This window comes from Phyllostomus discolor, chromosome 13, assembly GCF_004126475.2.
Source record: "Phyllostomus discolor isolate MPI-MPIP mPhyDis1 chromosome 13, mPhyDis1.pri.v3, whole genome shotgun sequence".
NCBI lineage: Eukaryota > Metazoa > Chordata > Mammalia > Chiroptera > Phyllostomidae > Phyllostomus > Phyllostomus discolor.
Genome location: NC_040915.2, coordinates 39,155,320 through 39,172,840, shown reverse-complemented (window position 1 = coordinate 39,172,840; position 17,521 = coordinate 39,155,320). Strand labels below are relative to the sequence as shown.

Here is a 17,521-nt window from a genome sequence, read left to right as displayed (position 1 = left end):
GGCCAGCCGCTCACTCTGCATCCCCCTCTGGACCTAGCGGGCACTCTGAGATGGCAGAGAGCGGGGAAGGGGCGTCCTCGGAGGGCGCCAGGCCCCTGCGGGGCAGACCGTGGGCAGGGTCCGCAGCCGTCTCGGGGGCCCCGGCTCCCCGGCGAGCGGGCCAGGAGCCCGCGGAAGGCCCCGGCAGCGGCCGGGAACAGAGCGGCCTGTTCCGTTCCGTCTCCACCCGCCAGGCACGCTTCGCCTCTGCTGCCGTGCCTCCGAGGCTCCTCCCGGCTGCGCCCCTCCCCCCCCGGCCCCCCCCCCCGGAGGGCCTGGCTCTCCGGCTGACTCCAGGGACATGGCGGTGGTCGACGAGTCCTCTTTTCCTCGGGTGGGTGGCATTCAGGCTTTCACTGGGTTGAACACGGCTTCTGATGATATGCGTGCTCCCCCCGGAGGCAGGGCCGTGGTTGCCGACGGCCCACTGGAGCCTCCATGAAAGCCCCCTTGTGCCCTGTTCCCCCAGCGCCCGGGATCCCCAGCTTTCTGGCCTTCTCCGAAGTAACCTCCACCACGCTCAACGTCTCCTGGGGCGAGCCGGCCGCCGCCAACGGCGTCCTGCAGGGCTACCGCGTGGTGTACGAGCCCTTGGCGCCCGTGCAAGGTGAGGCCGGGGGCGCGGGTCGGGGGGTGAGGGGAGGGGGAATGGGGGGGCGCACAGCGCCACAGGACCTGGGGCCACACCTCCGCCCCCAGCCCCCCCCCCCCGTGGCACTGGCCCCGCTGGCCTGTGTGCACGCGACTCGGACCCCATCGCTTTAGTTCCCCAGACGTTTCCCCGCGGTTCCCGCTGGGCTCTCCGTCCTCGTGGGCCCTGCGGAGGCGGCAGTGAGCGGCACTCGGGGGCCCCCCAGGGCCAGGCTGCAGACGGGACAGCGTCAGGGTGGGGGCGCAGGGCTGCCAGGCGTTTCTCCGGCCTCCCCCCCCGCACCGCATGTGTCCGTGTCCATGAGCACTCATGGTGCCCCTGCCGCGGGCCCCGCCGTGTTCCAGCCGCTGGAGCCTGTGGACCCAGCGCAGGGGGATCTGCGTGAACCAGTCACCGAGCCCCCTGGGTCCCGGGGCTGGTGCGCCTGCGCCCCAGTGAGGAGAGAAGCAGCCGTTAGACCAGCCCGACTCTGGTGGTGGCCGGTGCCCAGATGGAAATGGGAGGATGGCAAGGGCGCTGGGCACAGGGGCGAGGCCTGGATGGTGAGAGGGTGCCAGGCCGCAGATCCGAGGGAGAGCCCCCGGCAGGAGGCTTAGCGGCCGAAGGCGCTGGGTTCGGGGGTGAGGGCAGGGAGAGGGCGTCCTCCCCAGACGAAGCCTCACGAGGGAGGAGGAGGGCCACAGGCGCCCGGCCTGCTGCCCTCGGGGGCGGGGCCAGGGTGAGAGCGGACTGGGAGGGTCTGAGCGGCTTACGGGAGACTGGGGCCCTCTGCCGAGTGCCGGTCTCAACGCCACGGGTATGTACTGTGTGCATGGGGGGCAGGGCCAGCGCCTGAGTGGGGGCGGCGTGGCCACGCTTGTCTGTGTTCTTCCAGAGCTGAGCGCCTGCCTGGGTGGCCAGTCGGGGTTTCCGATGGGGTCCCATCAGGGGACACGCGCCAGACACAGCCCAACGAGGGGGGGTGGTCGGAGCGCACGGGTCTGGTGGGCCCGCAGAGCCCTTCCTGTCGGGACATGAGTGCCCAGGGAATGCAGCCCGGCCCCGGGGACAGGGCCCGGGGACAGGGCCCAGGGCCGCCCGTCAGGAAGTCCAGCCGGGTTGTTCCGCGTGTCGCGCTGGGAGGGCCCGGCCCGGCCCGGGTCAGCCCCCCCCCCACCATCGCGCAGGAGTGCCCGCTGCCCAGAACGCTGAGCCGTGTCCCCGGGAGTGAGGTTTCACGGCAGAGTCGTCTTTATGTTTCCTAGAACGTTGTTAACTGGAGTGCTTCGTGCAACTGCACCCTGAGGCTTTGTCGAGCAGGGCACGGCTCAGAAGCTGACTAAACACACGAGACGCGGACAGGACTGGGATGGGGGAGCCCAGCTGCACCCACCTCCCTGGGGGGGTGGGGGGCAGAATTTGCAGAACTGGGCGCGGGCTGGCCTCCGCCCTGGGGAGAAGGAAGGCGTTGTAACAAAACGGAAGGGTGGGGGGTGGCTCCTCCCCAGAGCAGCCTTGTCCCAGCAGGCCCGGGCCCCGAGAGGAGGGCCGCGGTGGGAGCCGTGCACTCAGACCCTCGCCCTCCCAGCCCCCTCGGAGGGAGGCGAGGCCAGGGCAGGCTCCCTGGGCGGCTCTCCTGCGCCCCTGCAGGGCGCTCAGGCGTGGAGGCCACCCACATCGGTCCGCGTCATTCCAAAATGACTTGGAAGAGAATGATTTGGGGCTGAGTCAATGTTTTATAAAAAGCACAATTCGACAACAGCCAACCGGAAGAAGGTCGCTGGGAGACCTGTTGGACTGGCGACTTGGAAGACGGGTCCATTCTGCAGCCCGCACACGCGTGGCCCGTCTGTGGTCAGGCCACTGGGGCGAAGGCTGGGGCGGCACCGCGGCACGGGCACCGAGGGCCAGCCCTGTTGTGGGTGTGGACAGCCACACCTGGGACAGCGCAACTGCTGTCCTGAGCGATGCAGTGACTCGGGCGTCTCGGGACACCGTCCTCACGTCCTCCCCCCCCAGGGGACGCCCGGCAAAGCTCAGAGAAGCCTGCGGCCCAGTGCATCATTTTCTTTTTCTTTTAAGATTATTTTTATTTTTATTGTTAGAGAGAGGGGAAGGAAGAGGGAAAGTGAGGGAGGGAAACATCAATGTGTGGCTGCCTCTTGTGCGCCCCCTCCTGGGGACCTGGCCCGCAGCCCAGGCCTGTGCCCTGACTGGGAATCGAACCAGCGACCCTGTGGTTCACAGGCCAGCGCTCACACCACTGAGCGGCACCAGCCGGGGCGGTGCGTCGTTTCCAGGCGTGTTTCACCACAGAACCCCAGTTCCCCTCTGGAAAGCGCTGCATTTGCGTCGCTCTCAGCACGTCCCCTCTCGCTGCTGCCCCCCCCGACTCCCGAGTCTCTCGGCGCCGCCCTTAGCCTTCCTGCTCCCCTTACACGTTCGTGAGTGACACCTGGTCACTGTGCTGTCGCCGCTCTCCCAGCCCAGGCGGCAGTATTTGCGGTGACAGTTTTTCTTCATCCTCACTTCAGGGTTTACGAATGACCTTGTCACAACTGCCCGAGGCTGGAGGCCACGGGTCAGCCAAGCGGTGAGGCCGAGAGCCCCGCTGGGGAGCCGGCCCTCGAACTGGAAGTCCTCCCCCCGTCCTGTTTCCCTTCCCCCGAGGCTCAGGGAGCCGCAGGTCGCCTGCGCTGGCGGCGACACAGGCCCAGAGCAGCAGTGGCAGAGGCCTGACGGGGCCAGGGCCCGAGGTCCCCACGGTGCCCCTGGGCTGGGCCTGTGCACTCGGAGGCCGGGGGCCGGCTCCTCCCACTGTGGGGGTGGGTCCTTCCCGCCGCGGCGCCCATGGACCGGGCGTGAGCTCTGAGCACGCTTCTGTGCCCCGAACGTCGGCTGCTGTCACCACTCACACCCCCCAGTGGCCAGAAGCCCCCCCTCGCTGGGCTGTACACCCGGTCCCTCTCCAACGTGGGGTCGCCCGCCCGCGCTCTCGCCACTGCAGGGGTGAGCAAGGTGGTGACCGTGGACGTCGCCGGGAGCGGGCCACGCTGGCTGAAGGTGCGGGACCTCACCAGGGGCGTGACCTACTTCTTCCGCGTCCAGGCGCGCACCATCGCCTACGGGCCCGAGCTGCGGGCCAACGTCACGGCCGGGCCGGCCGAGGGTGAGTGGGCGCCGCCCGCGTCCCGGGGTCGGGGTCGCCGTCTGTGGGCACGGAGCCCTCAGGAACGTGGGACCAGGGGGCCTGTGGGTACCCTCAAGGGCCTGTGTGCATGCCCTGCCCACGGCTCCGTCGGGGCCCGTGAGCAGCTTCTTAGGCGGGAAGCGTGGGACGTCTTGATTTGTTTTACTTGAGTGTCCATGAGCCGGGACGACCGGCCCTGCAGCTTCCTGCTGAGACTGTCGGGCCTCAGCCGGGCCACTCAGGACACCGGCCACAGGAGGGCCACGCGGATCACTGGGCACCACGCCAGGCACTCTGCACGTGCCCCTCTCCTGCCCTTCTGGTCGGGCCCATGAGGTCACCGAGCCAGGGTGGGCCGCCCGCCCAGGGCACAGAGACCCAGACCGGTGGCCCCACGCTGGGGGCTGTGAGTCCCCCGGGGACCAAAATCCCCCCTCTTTTCCGTCTGACCCCCAGGTTCCCCGGGGTCCCCGAGAGACGTCCTGGTCACCAAGTCAGCCTCCGAGCTGACGCTGCAGTGGACGGCGGGGAATGCGGGCCGGGCGCCCACCACGGGCTACGTCATCGAGGCCAGGCCCTCAGGTACGGGGGCGGGGCCGGGGGCACCAGAGTCGGGCACCACCCACGGAGCGGAGTCTGGGCTCCGAGTCCCAGGGTCTGAGTGTCAGCGCCGGGCCCCTCCTCCTGGCGTTTCCCTGGCGACACCAGGATGAGGAGGGCCCTGCCCTTGCAGTGAGAGGGCCCCCCCCCCCCCCCCCCCCCCCGCCATGCTCCTCCCACACTGTTAACCTCAGGGGCACCCGTCCTCCCTATCTTACCCCAGCACACCTGCCAGGCGGAAGTGTCGCTCCCAGAAGCGAGCACCCTAGAACCTGGGGACACTTGGAGGTGCTTTCAACTCGCCAGGGGACCCAAGAGAGTTCCCAGGGTTCTCGTGCGGGTCCTGAGCGTCTGCTTCCTGGGCAGAAGGCGTCGAGATCGCGGGAGGTCTCGGCGCCCTGCCCCCCGCCCCACCCCATTCATCTTCAGTAACTGAGGGTGGGAGTTCCTGGAAGACAAACTCCTGATGGGCTGAGTCAGACGTGAGGGTCGGCACTGGGCGCTTCACCCCAGGCAGAGAGCGCTGAGTTCGCTGCCCCGCTCACGGGGGCGTGCGTGTGCAAATGCAGGGTGTGCGTGCGGGGGGTCGGGGGGGGCACAGTGTCCGGAAAGCGAGCTGCCCAACCCTGCCGCTGCCTGGCAGGCAGTGGCGCCGGGACCTTGTGGTCTGATGTGTAAAGAAGCCACGAGACTGAGAGGAAGGGTCCCGAGTCACGTGCGTTGCTGTGCCGGAGGCGACCCCACTCCCCCCACCAGATTGCTTTTGAAAGATCACTAGTTGTCAGCGCTTTCCAGAAACTTCTGGGAGGCCTAGTTCATAGGACCGGAATTTCCACTCAAAGGTGACATGAAAGAAATCTCTGGCCTAAGACCCCCACCATCCGCTCGCCAGCCCGAGGGTCCGGAGGCCCCCTGTTGAACAAGGCGCTCGGCCTGGGCTGGGGCGGGGGTCCCAGCTCAGTGACCCTCTTGGGCTCGGCCGGGGCCTCTGTAGCCGCTGACCCCGCCCCACCCCCGGAGGCAGACGCCCAGAGCAGGTGCGGGCTGCGGCCCCCCGCCACCCCGACCTGCAGGAGCAGCTGCGTCTCCCCCGGGCCTGGGGCTGCGTGGGTGACGGAGGCGCTTTTCGGACTCTGGGGCCCTGCCGGGCGCGTGATGGGTTCCGATCTGTGCGTTCGGGTGTGAAGAAGCACATTTCTTATTTTCCCTCACCGCTTACTGAAACCCAGCATTTCCTCCCTTGTAAACGTCAGTGTGTCTGTCGGCTGCACCCAAGCACCTCACTGGGGCGGCTTATGTAAGAGAAGCGTGGTCTCTCGGCCCGGGGCTGGGGGTCTGAGGGCGCGCTGTGGGCGGGACAGGTTCCCTCGGGGGCGGGGCCGGGCCTCTCCCCGGGGCCTCTCCCCAGCGCCTGCGCGTGGCCACCAGTCCTGGCGCCCGTGGCTTGTGAGAGTCTGACCCACGTGCCTCCTCTTCCCTGAGTTCTCCCCACGTCTACATGTAAACTTCCCCGTTCTGCGAGGCCACCAGTCCCATCAGGGGCCCATCCTCACGACCCCACCGTGAGCAACTGCTTCTGCCATGGCCCCATTTCCAAACAAGGCCGTGTGCCATAAGGCAATGGGGACCGAGCCTTGAACACAGGAACCTTGAGGCGACACAGTTCAACCCAGAGCCACAAACGGCACTGCAGTCCCCGAGGCGTGGTCAGTAGAGACACCGCGGCCACTTCTGTGTCACGTTCCCACTGGGGCAGGCGTCCCCCAGGCGCAGCCTCGTTCCCACACCCCGCCGGACCTCCCCATGTCACATCCCGCGGCGGGGGCGGTCGGCTCGCCCGGCTTTCCGCCCCGCCCCCAGCGAGCCCTGCAGCTCCACTCGGGAGAAAACTGCCCCCTCCACCCCCCGTCCGCACCAGCAGCCTCACCGGGGGATGGACAGACGCCATGGCAGACCCCCACGGACCTCTGGGTAACTGAAAGCCCTACCGATGGCACCGGCTCCCTCTTTAATTTTGGTTCGTGCACTGAAAGCCGTCCTCAGGAGGTGTCCTGCACGGCCAGCACACGGCCGCAGGGGCCGCGCGCCCGGAGAAGACCAGGAGCCTGGCCCTGGAGGATGCCCGGCAGGACGCCCGTCTCCCTGACCGGAGTGTGGGGGGACCGGCGGGCTGGGGCTCGGTGAGGGCCCGGGGGCGTCCCGGTGACGGGGCAGCTCTGGATCGGACGGTGCTGCCAGCGGCACCCCGGCAGCGACAACGTCTACAGCTTTGTACACGGTGGCCCCCGGGGCCCTGGAGACTCGACACACGGCGTCTCTGTGTGTCTCCACAGCTGCGGGGAGCCCGCAGCCGTCTCACAGCGTCCGGCCTGAACTGACGCATCACGGAGACACTCCAGAGCCCCACGGAGGGTCGCCCCGGCCAGCCCAGAGCGCAACCGCGTCCTCCGCACGAGCGTGTCTCACGGTGGAGACCGGGCTGCGGGGTGGCGGCCCCACCCACGGGTGCCAGGCCCTGACTCTCAGGCCGGCCTGGGCAGCCGCTGGGCTCTCCCGGGCTCCCATGTGCTCAGCCGCACCCCTCCCCCAGCGACGGGGTGGGCACCAGCATGCGGACACTGGCCCCGGGGGACTGGGACGGGACAGGAAACGGCCCTGGAGACGCTGTCGCCATGTTCCGACGAGCGCCTACGGCTCTGCTCTCACTCCCATCCGCCGCTCGGCGCTGCTCCAGAGCAGGTGGCCCGCGAGTCCCCTCCCGGGTCCTCGGCAGCGCCCCTCTGCCACCGGCAAGGGAAGAGCAGCCACTCTGTGCGGCGAGGCCGGCAGCAGGTTGCCGGTGTGCAGACGCCCTGACGCTCACAGGGCTCCCGTCTCAGCTGGCCTGCAGCACGGGCCACCTGGCACGGACCACCAGCTGCCTGTGTCCGAGGCCCCGGAGGCCGTTCCGGCAAGGCCGTCTCCAGGCAGGGTGGTGGCTCTCTGAGGGAGCTGGGGCTGGAGAAGGGGCCCTGTGCTTCACCAGGAGAGGTGGTTTTCGATGGGGGGGGGGGGCACTCAGGGGGCTCCCCCACCACAGGGGGCCTGGGAAGACCAGACACTTGGCATCGGTGGGCTGCTCACCTGACATCTCCCAGCCCACCCGCATCGCTGCGCCCGCAGCTCACCAGCTCGGTGGCCAGCAACCGGGCAGCCGGGGGCGAGGGCAGAGCAACTCACGTTGGCCCCTGCGCACGGCACTGCGCAGCCCCTGGCCGCCGCCCCACTGTGGAGACTCGGGAGAGAGCAGCAGCCACAGCCGTGAGCCGGGGGCCGGAGCAGGGCCGCTGACCCCTGGGCAGGCGTGGTCAGCGGGGGTGGGCCCACGGACAGCACGTCCGACTGTGCAGGCCCGCCTCGCCGAAGACGGTCCCCAGTGGAGCACCGCGTCCTGCTCCCCAGAAGGTGGTGGAGACGGCGCGGCAAGTGTGACTCATTTACACAGACCACCCCCACGCGTGCGCTCCTGCGGGGAGCTCCCCAGGCCCATTTACGAGTTCCCACAAGGGGCAAGCACGTGCCCTCCAGAGCAGCGCCCCGCGCACGCTGGGGTGTGCCGGACACAAGCAGACCCGTTGGTGGTGCTTTTTCACGAAGAACGCGCCGGGTGCAGAGCCCCAGACCGGGACCCTCCCACTCACAACCTGCACCGTGGGTCTCCGACCCGAGACTTTTCAGCTGGACGGACAAGATCGGCGTGGTTCTGAAGGCTGGAAGCCACAGGGGTTCCCGAGTGGAGTCAGCGGGTGCAGTGAGGCGGCGGCTGCGCCCGGGCCTCGCTGGCCGCCTGTCCGCTCGGAGCCCCACCCCCGCCCCCACCCCCACCCCGTGCGGACAGCCTGCGCCCCATCCCTGTCTTTCTGCGGGGGCAGGGGGGCTCTCCCTGGCAGGCCCGCCTCTGCATTTGGGCTTCTGCCTCATTTCTTCTCCCGCCTGAAGCAGGGACGCGGTGAAAAGTGATTTTCCATGAGATGGGAGTCCGCCCACCCATTGCAGCTCGGTTTCTGACCCGGGCTGACCATGTACGAGGAGAGAAACCGCCGTGTTTAAGAGAGCGAGGGCCGACCGGCCTCCGCCGGCTCAGGGCTGGCGGTCGCGCGTGGGCGGAGTGAGTCAGCGGCTCCGGAAACGTCAGGCCGGGGCGGCGGTTCGGTTCTCGCCGAGACCTGCATAATTGTCCGTGAAATCAGACCGGTGCGCGCCCAGGTACCCACCGCGCAGCTCTGCCCGAGAACTGGGGAACTTGGGGGGACGAAGGGGGGACCGGCCGGGCGGCGCTGGGCCTCACTCCCCAGGCCAGGGAGACCAGGCGTCCGTGTGTCCGGCGTACCCGCAGGCTGTCTGGGGGCAGGCGCGCCCTCCCGTGGGGGCGGGAGGGGGGACCGGGGGTGCGGGAGGGAAAGGCCAGTCAATCTATTCGCCAGACGCAGACGGGAGGGACAGGAAACCCCTTCCGAGCGGGAAGATGCCTTTCCTGGGGCCCCCGGTCGTGGCCACGCCCCTTTTCCCAGCAGCCGGATGGCGCCCGCAGGGCAGCAAGGTCCGCGTCTGTGTCCCTTAGGGAAAGCGGGGCGGGCGGCGCCGGCGCGCCTGAGGGCCCCACGCAGCAGCCCTCCCCCCGAGGCTGCGGGGCTCCAGCGGGGCCAGGGTGCAGTTGCTCGGGCACACTTCGCGAGGTGCATTTCTCGGTGGCGCCCCACCTTCTCACCCGGGGGCGCCGTTTCCTGGCGGTGCTTGGTGCCCCTCAGTGTGCCAGAACTCGGGGCAGGCCCGGCAGGCAGACCCGACTGGGGCTCGCTGCGCTGCCATGGACCCTCCACCGGAGGTCAAGGGGAAGGCCGACATCTCCCCCGGCAAGGTCAAAGCCCTCGGACCAGCAGGGCTGGTCGCCAGTCGTCCCGGTGGCAGCCACCCGGGGAGGTGGCTTTGGAAGACACCGCCGCTGTTCTCTTCCCGCCAGTCACCGTTTTCTCGGGGCGGTGACCCGGAGCTCCCTAAGGGGGGAAGGAAAGGCTGTCGAGTGTCCAGGGCACGCCCGAGGGGCGGAGCCTCCCCTGGGTGGCAGAGCCGGCTGACTCCCCTCCCAGAACGGCCCTTGATCTCAGACCAGGGCCTGGCTCCTCGTCTGGCCTCGCTGGGGGGGGGGGGGGGGGGGGAGGGGGACACCCAGCCCTGGGACCACGGAGGGCTGGGAACGTCAGCTGCATGCCTCTCCTTACCGCTAATAGTTCCGTGATGTTACCACCACCACCCCCGCCGCCCCCCAAAGCGCAGGGCACTTTTCCCCAGCTCGGGTTTGTGTGGCCGTTCAGCAGCAGCAGCACCCAGACGGGCGCCCCCCCCCCCGCCGCGAGGACGGAGTGGACTCCTCAGCAGCTGCCAGGTTCCGCTCCGCCGGTGACTCTGATCTCAACGTGAGTGTGGACCGGTAGCCTGGTGCATCGTAAATGAAGCCTAAAATGCTGAATATGCTAATTTTGGAAAGGAAGAATTAAGCAGAGTGAACATGGGAACATTTTTTTTCCGTTAATTCCGAAGGAAATCTCTCGGTAGGGCGGCCCCTGCCCCGACATTTTTCACCGTAAGTGGATTGCTAACTACCTCGTTCTGGGCTGAGATGCTGCATCAATATTTTAAAATGTTTTTTTATGAAAAATGCACGCGATTCCTAGAGCTACGACAGAGTGCTCGCAGTAAAATGTGGCTTCGGGTGACGGCACGGGAAGGGGGGAGCGCGTTTCTCCCAGCGGCGAGGAAGCGTTGCAGAAACGCGGATGCAGAAGACACGCGGGCCGTGCGCCGCGCAGACCTGGGCGGTCAGCCTGCGGGTGCCCGTCGAGCTCCTCGGCCCTCCGTTTCGGTGGCTTTAAGCAACATCCAGTTTAAACGAGGCTGCGTTTTCCCGTCAATCTCTTTCACAGCTTCACGGCGTCTGTGTTTCGGGAGGAAAAGGCTGCTCGACTCCCGCAGCGCTGAGAGCCGGGAGCGGAGGCGCGGTCCCCGTGCGCGCTAAGGGACGGGCGCTGGCTGCTGCCGGCTCGGAGCCCCCTGCGGGCCGCGCCAGGCCGTGCGCGCACACTGGCGCGGGGGCTCGGAGCTGAGACGACCGCACAGGGCGGGCGGGCGGATGGGTCGCGTCAAGAGGTAGTTACGGAACTCGCGGAAACTTGCAGGCGCCGTGGTTGAAGACACAGGTAATGGAAGAGGTGCTCTGGCAGCCCATTGGCAGAAGCACCCACATCTTCCTGGGTGTAGGAGTGGGGTCAAGGGTGGCCCCCAAAGATGAATCTGAAAGGTGGAATGGCCTTGTTGGTTTTGCTCCGCCCCCTGCCCGCCGCTCCTGGAAAACAGACATCTCGCCGGACTCCCTGATGGGTGGGTGAATGACTGGGCGTGGAGTGGGGGGGGGGGCGAAAGGGCCAAGGGCGCGGGAGGCAGAGGGACTGGCCTGGGGGCGTGGCCCGTGTGAGGGCGTGGCCTGTGCCCAGGCAAGGCATGCTCTGCACCTGTGGTTCCCGGATGTCTCTCATGCACAACTCAGGATGTAAGTCCCACACAACAATCCTTCCGTGTGTGTAAACCTCAGGATTTTAGGAGGAAAAGGGAAAGGTTTAAGCGACGGCGTGCCATTTTGACCTTGTCAGTGGTACTGGGTGTCCTGGAGAAACCAATATACATGCGAGTATTTGGAAATGAGTGAGCACGGGGCTGTGTTTCTGCCCGTGCAGAGACAGCCCCTTTGAAAGCTCCTCGGCAGCCGTCCCTCATTAACCTGTGGCTGTAAGGACTCAATCGGTGCGAACGCTAAGCCCTGTGCAAACACGGGCGTCCGCACTGGCAATTTCCTCTCTGTTTGCTGCCGGGCTAATCCACTCGAGCGGGCCTGGCGCTCCGAGCGCGTGATGAGGTTGTCCTCCGGATGAGCCGCGGCGGCCGGGGGCACCCGGCCGTGACTGCGCTGCTCCAGCCGGCCTCGCCCCCCCCCACACGCCCCAGCCTCCGGCTTGCTCAAAGACCACGCACCCGTGCCCGCCCGAGAAACTGTGCTTTGTGGAGGGTTGCAGCTCCAGACAGACATTCTGGGGGTCCTTTCTGCCACCTCCTGCCTGACAGCTCCTCCAGGCTGCGTCCAGGTCTGCTCTCCCTGGCGCTGCGCCATCTCCACTCGCTCAGGCGGCAGCCGCCTCCGGCCGCAGGGGCTCAGGCCCTCGGGGGAGGCTGCCCACCACATGTGCTCGCTCCCCCATCCCCACGGAGTCGGACAGCGTGGGCCTGCTGTGCCGGAACAGTTTCACTGACCCTAGCAGCTTTGATTTCTGTCTTAGTGTCTTCCTGTGTGCCAGGGTTTAAGTACATCCCATGTACAGCCTGTGGTAGAATACACTGAAAGTTTCCCATGTAGTTGTCGGTGTCTGGCACAAGTGACATCCTGCACGCTCACGCCGCTGTGCAGCCAAGCCGTCCCCACCATCGTCTCCAGAACGTCCTCACCTTCTCCTCACGCCGGGACTCTGTCCCCACAGCACGCTCTCTGCCCCGGCCCCGGCCCCTGGCACCCCCTCCTGCTCCCCGTCTCTGTGAGCTGGCTCCTCCAGGGGCTCCGTAGAAGTGGAATCGGACTGCACTTGTCCTTCTGTGACTGGCCCGTTTCACTTGGCGCGGCGGCCTCCAGGTGCCTCCACGTTGCAGCAGCGTCAGAATTCCCTTCGGTTTCCCAGCTGGACAGAGGCCGCTGTCTGGAGGGACCCCCCACCCCTAGTGTTCCTCCATGCCCCGACCGTGCACACCTGAGTCTCGGCCACCTTTTGGCTCTTGTGAATGTTATGGCTGGGAACGTGGGTGTGCAAGCACCCGTGCGAAGTTCGACGTGTCTGCGTGATGGGCACTTGCACTTGGCAAAGAGGGTTAGGTGCCCGCACGCAGGTTGAGGCAGCAGCGCACCTTGGGGCAGGCCGGAAGTTGCGGCCACTTCCCGGGGTGCTGGGGCCCGACGGCGGCACTCTGCAGGCTCAGTCTGGACGGCGGAGGCAGCGTCCGTGGGGGGAAGGGCCGGGCAGGGCTGTCCGGGGCACAGCAGACCCCACGTCCCGGCCGCTCTGGGCGCCTTCGCTGCAATGGGAGCGTGACCTGCTGAGGGCCACGGAAAGTCGTGCTGGGAACCCTGCATCCCTGCCCGAGGCCGCGCGGCATCCCCGAAAAGCTGGCAGTGGGGGCAAAGGGGTTGTCGTCTCAAGTTCGCATGTGGATCGTCGGTCCCGGTTAGAATGCAGGCGGGCCACCTCGGGCACTGAGAAGGACTCAGCGCCGTGGCTGGTGTGTGCAGGGACCAGCAGAGCCGGGCAGTGGCCGGGGTGGGTGTCCCTCGGTCAGTCAGGGAGGCAGGACATAGGGTTAGTGACCACATGCGCACAGCAGGCAACCCCAGCAGCCAGCCCAGCCAGAAACCCTGAACCAAAGAGGAGACCTAGGCAGGGAGCAGAGAGGGGGCCTGGCATCTGCCGGAGAACGTTCCGGAAAAAGTCACCACCCCGCTAGCAGTCTCCGCCAGTCTCCTGACAGGGGGGAAAGGTCTCGGCTCCCCAAGTCCACTGCCCCCCCACCCTGCGCACCTCGCCCCAGACTCCGACACGCACGCCACGTGCCCTGGGCGAGGGGGCCGGTGAGCTGACCGGCCAGTGTCACCTTGAGGCCACTCGCATTTGGTGGGGGCGGGGGGTGGGGGGCAGCCCTGGCCGCCGCTCTCGCCCGTCCGCTCCCCCGGCTGCACCAGTGCTCTCGCCCTGCAGACGAAGGCCTGTGGGACGTGTTCGTGAAGGACGTTCCTCGCGGCGCCACGTCCTACAGCATCAGCCTGGACAGGCTCCGGCCCGGAGTGACCTACGAGTTCCGGGTGGCAGCCGTGAACCAGCTGGGCTACGGGGAGCCCAGCCGCCCGTCCGCAGCCGTGTCAGGTAGGGTCCCCCCGGGGGAACTCTTGCTTGGGGAGGGGGGAAGGCGGACCCGGGACCGGGGACGCTTGCAGGTGCTGGGGCCCGCACGGAGCACGCGGTGCCGGGCGGCAGTGTGGTGCCGGCACACCACGGTCCTTCCAGAGACGATTCCCGTTTTTTGGTTTTAGTGAACAGGATAAAACCTGAGACGAGTCTCTTCCTTTAGAGCAACTCATAAATGAAAACTTTTCTGTTCGTTTCTCCAAGAACGTCTGAAAATGGGGCCAGCTGTCCCGCTCGGGGTCATTGCTCAGGGTCACTGGGGGCGTGAACTAAACACAACGGCCCAGCCCGTGGGAGGGGGGGGCCCCCGGGGGCAGAGGAGGCCGACAGGTAGCCAGACTGATCCCGGTGCGAGCCTGCCCCAGGCCGGCTCCAGGCGGGTGTGGACGCTATCCATCCGGGGCAGGCAGGGGCGGGGTCAGACCAGGGAGCCCTTGGGCTTAGACCGCACCCCACGGGCTTCTAGGGGGCCCGCCGGGTTCCATCTGAGAGCGATCTCTCTGGGGACCAGGCGGGGGGGCGAGGGACCAGGCGGTGGCGGTGTGATGGGGAGGCCCCCGCACTTCGTCCTCTTTCCCTTCAACCCGGAGGCCCCGCGGAGCCGAGGACAGGAGGAGAGCCCGCAGGGTGGGGCTGCTCCGGGGGGGAGGGGCCTGCTCCCGGGCAGGGGCCCCGGGGTGGGGCAGCCTGGGGGCCCGAGCGGCCCTGCGCCGCCTCCCACGCAGAAGGCGGGACGGCGCTGCCACTGAAGCCCCGCCCACCCCGGCCAGGGGCCTCGTCTTCCCTGCGCCTGGGGTCCCGCCACCCCCGACCCCGGCCGGTTCGCGGGCAGGAGGCGCGTCTGGGCGTCTGTGTGACGTCACCGCGTGCTCGCGTCTGCCCGCAGCGCAAGCGGACGCCCCGTTCTACGCCGAGTGGTGGTTCCTGCTGGTGCTGGCGCTGTCCTGCCTGGTCGTCGTGCTGCTGGCCGCGTTCGCCCTGGTCCTGCGCGGGCAGAGCCGGAGATACAGGAGCTGCGGCACAGGTGGGCCGCGCCGCCCGGGGCCGGGGGGCAGGGGGCGGGGCGCCTCTCCGGGGGTGGCAGGCTCTCCTGTCTGCGCGCGGAGTGGCCCTGGTCTCGGACGCGCCGCCGGGTCCCGCAGCCTCCGAGTCTCGGTTTCCCCGCCTGCACCCCGTCCCCGCAATGCAGCGGTGCTTTCTAGTGCGGTCAGAAGGAGGTGCGCAGTGCCAACCTGAGGGCAGTCGTGCCGCAGCAGGGCGGTGAGGGCCAGCGGCCGGCACAGTCCCAGCGTTAGGTGTCCCGCACAGAGCGACGGGAACGCCGGGGCACAGCCGTCCTGAGGCCTGAGTCCGTGCCTCGCCCGCTGCCCCGCTACCCAGCACCGAGTCCACAGCGGCCGGCCTACCTCCACGTCCCCAACACAAGCGCTGTGCCTGGCACACAGTAGGGGCCTGGCACAAAGTAGGTGCTCAGGAAGCGCTGCTGCTGGATGAGCTGCCGTCAGTAGAGAAGGGAGGAGGCGGGGCAGAGCCAGCCGCGAAGGGGCACCCCGAGTGCGGCCCCACCTGGGGGAAGGTCCCAGCGGGGGGTTCTGGGGGACGCAAGGGCGCTGCTGCTGCTGGCCGACAGGGCGACCAGAAGGTGGGAGGGGGCCTCCGGGTGTGGGCAGCGCACTGGACGTGCTCTGACGTCCTCCGTTTAAAGACGCGGCTGCCGGGGCCTCCTCTTCTTCACCTGAGCGGGTCTCACCGGGCCCCAGACTGCGGCTGCCCCTCCCCCACGTCCCCACCACGGGGCCTTCTGTCCCGGGTCCCCGGGCCCCGCCCCGGGGCGTCAGGCTCCTCCCCGCAGCTCGTCCGTCCTCCCCCTTAGGAGACGGGGCCCGGGCCCCCCGGTGAGGCGGTCCTGCCGCCACGCTAGCTGGCCGCACCGCGGAGGGACCCTCGGGACCCCCGGGACCCCCACCAGGCCGCCGGCACCGTTGCCGCGCAGGAAGGGTGTGTGAGACCCTGGAGCACCTGGCCGAGGGCTCTGGGGACACTGGGCAGCCTGCCCCCCCCCCAGGAAGGACGCCTTCTCCATGTAAACTCACTCCTGACGAGGGCTCCCTTCCTGCGGGGCTCGCGGGGGGGGGGGCCGGAGGGGCGCGTGGCTTCGCTGAGCCGGTGCTGTGGCAGAGGCCGTGTCTGACATGTAGGGTCCCCCACTTGTCATGCTCCCACCCGACCCGGAGACGGAGCTCACCTGCCGTCCCTGGTACTCGGCCTCACCTGCGGTGTTAACTTCCTGCCGCACTCGGACCCTCGGGAAAGCGCCTGCCTACCAGCACGGCCCCTCCCGCCCAGGGGGCACAGAGCCCAACATCCGGCTGGCACGGCCTCACCCCTCACTCTCCCTCCTGCACCCCCACACAGCCGACCTCAGCGGGTTCCCTCGGCTCCCTCCTGACCCCGCCCCCGCCAGCACCCTTGTCCTCCCCGGGTGCTCTGTGCATGTTGGTGTAGGCACACTGGGGGGTGGGGGGGCAAGGCCCCCCACAGAGGGGACCCTCGGGGTTAGAAATGGGACCACATTGAGCAGGCCCACGCAGACCCCGCCACGGGCCCAGCCCCAGCCCCCAGGCCGGCGCAGCGGGGCCGAGCAGAGAAGGCCGAGGGGCCGCTAGGACGTGTGTTTGGTCGGGACTGGGAGACCGGGCGGGCGAGGGAAAGCGAGCAGACGCGTCTGAAACGCCCGGCAGGCGGTGGCCGCCCCTGGGGAACGCAGGCCAGACTGCCCCGGCTCCGGGGCCAGGAGGCTCGGGGAGCCCAGCGGCAGGGAGACGAGCAGATGCCGGCGTCCGGGCCTGACTCCGCTCCCCCCGCCGCGGAGTTCAGGAGCCGCTGTGAGCGAGCGCACAGGTTCACTCTCTAGAGCAGCCCCTCGGCACGGGCGGGGCTCGGCCTGCCGCCCCTGCAGCGGGGAGCCCGAGCCCCCCAGCCACGGCCAGCCCCCCAGACTCTCTCTCTGCCGACCGGCTTGTCCTACGGTGGCCAGCAGGTGTGTCTGGCTGGTTAAACGTCGACTGCCCTGCCTCTCAACCAGAGGGTGCTCTCCGAGCGCCCTCACGACGTGCGCTGACCAGAACACTGGGGTTGGGGTCAGGCACAACCGACGCTGAGATGCGGACACGGCCGCCTGGCTCCTGCGTCGTTTGTAAGACAGTTTTTCTCCCCCCGAGCTGGGCCAAGCACCTGGGGGGCCTGAGGCCGGCCGGGTTTCCATGGTGTCGGCTCCTGCGAGCGCCCGGGAGATGCGCTGGGGCTCAGGGGAGCTGCGGGGGCCCTGCCGGTGACGCCCACTCACGCCTGCTCCCGCTTCAGGTAAGGGCCTCTCCCACGTGGAGGAGTCCGTGACCCTGGATAACGGGGGCTTCGCTGCCTTGGAGCTCAACAGCCGGCACCTCAGTGTCAAGAACACCTTCTCGAAGAAGAACGGGACCAGGTAGGGACACGGCAGCTGTCCCCCGGCCAGGGACCTGTGTGCTGGCCAGAGACGGGTCCCAGCAGGGGCAGCGTTGAGCCCAGGCAGGCAGTCAGGGCAGGCGGTCCGAGTCCCGGGGTCGTAAAAAGAGGGCAGGTCTCAGGCGTGCAGGGGGTGACCTGGGGAGACCCTATAGCCCTGGGCGAGCCCCTGGGGTTAGTCCCCACAAGCACCGCAGACTGGGGACCTGTTGCATCTGTTGCCGAAATGGTGTCAGAGGCCGCGAGGTCAGGGGCCGTGGGTCTCCTCTCCATCAGCCAGAGCTTGGTCCTGAGGCCGGGTGGGGGCGCTGCTGCCCGGCGGCGCGCCCTCACGCAGCGGCGTCCGGCCCCAGGTCCCCGCCCCGGCCGAGCCCCGGGGGGCTGCACTACTCGGACGAGGACATCTGCAACAAGTACAACGGCGCCGCGCTGGCCGAGAGCATGACCCTGCAGGAGAAGTCGGTGGACGCGTCCGAGTCCGAGGTCAGTGTTGCGACCCCTCCCGCTCCTGTCCCGGGCCCTCTG

General features: G+C 68.4%; 1 protein-coding gene across 2 annotated transcripts in view; it reads left to right on the top strand.

The window, feature by feature from the left end:
• The window catches only part of LOC114509135 (protein sidekick-1), a 302,435-nt gene that overhangs the window by 281,704 nt on the left and 3,210 nt on the right, over window positions 1-17,521 (top strand). For both annotated transcript variants that reach the window (XM_036014721.1, XM_028527266.2), the window contains exons 36-42: window positions 509-646; window positions 3,678-3,839; window positions 4,317-4,442; window positions 13,286-13,450; window positions 14,379-14,516; window positions 16,856-16,976; window positions 17,350-17,479. In XM_036014721.1, coding sequence (XP_035870614.1) covers window positions 509-646; window positions 3,678-3,839; window positions 4,317-4,442; window positions 13,286-13,450; window positions 14,379-14,516; window positions 16,856-16,976; window positions 17,350-17,479 — 980 coding nt within the window. The remainder of the gene's footprint in view (window positions 1-508; window positions 647-3,677; window positions 3,840-4,316; window positions 4,443-13,285; window positions 13,451-14,378; window positions 14,517-16,855; window positions 16,977-17,349; window positions 17,480-17,521) is intronic.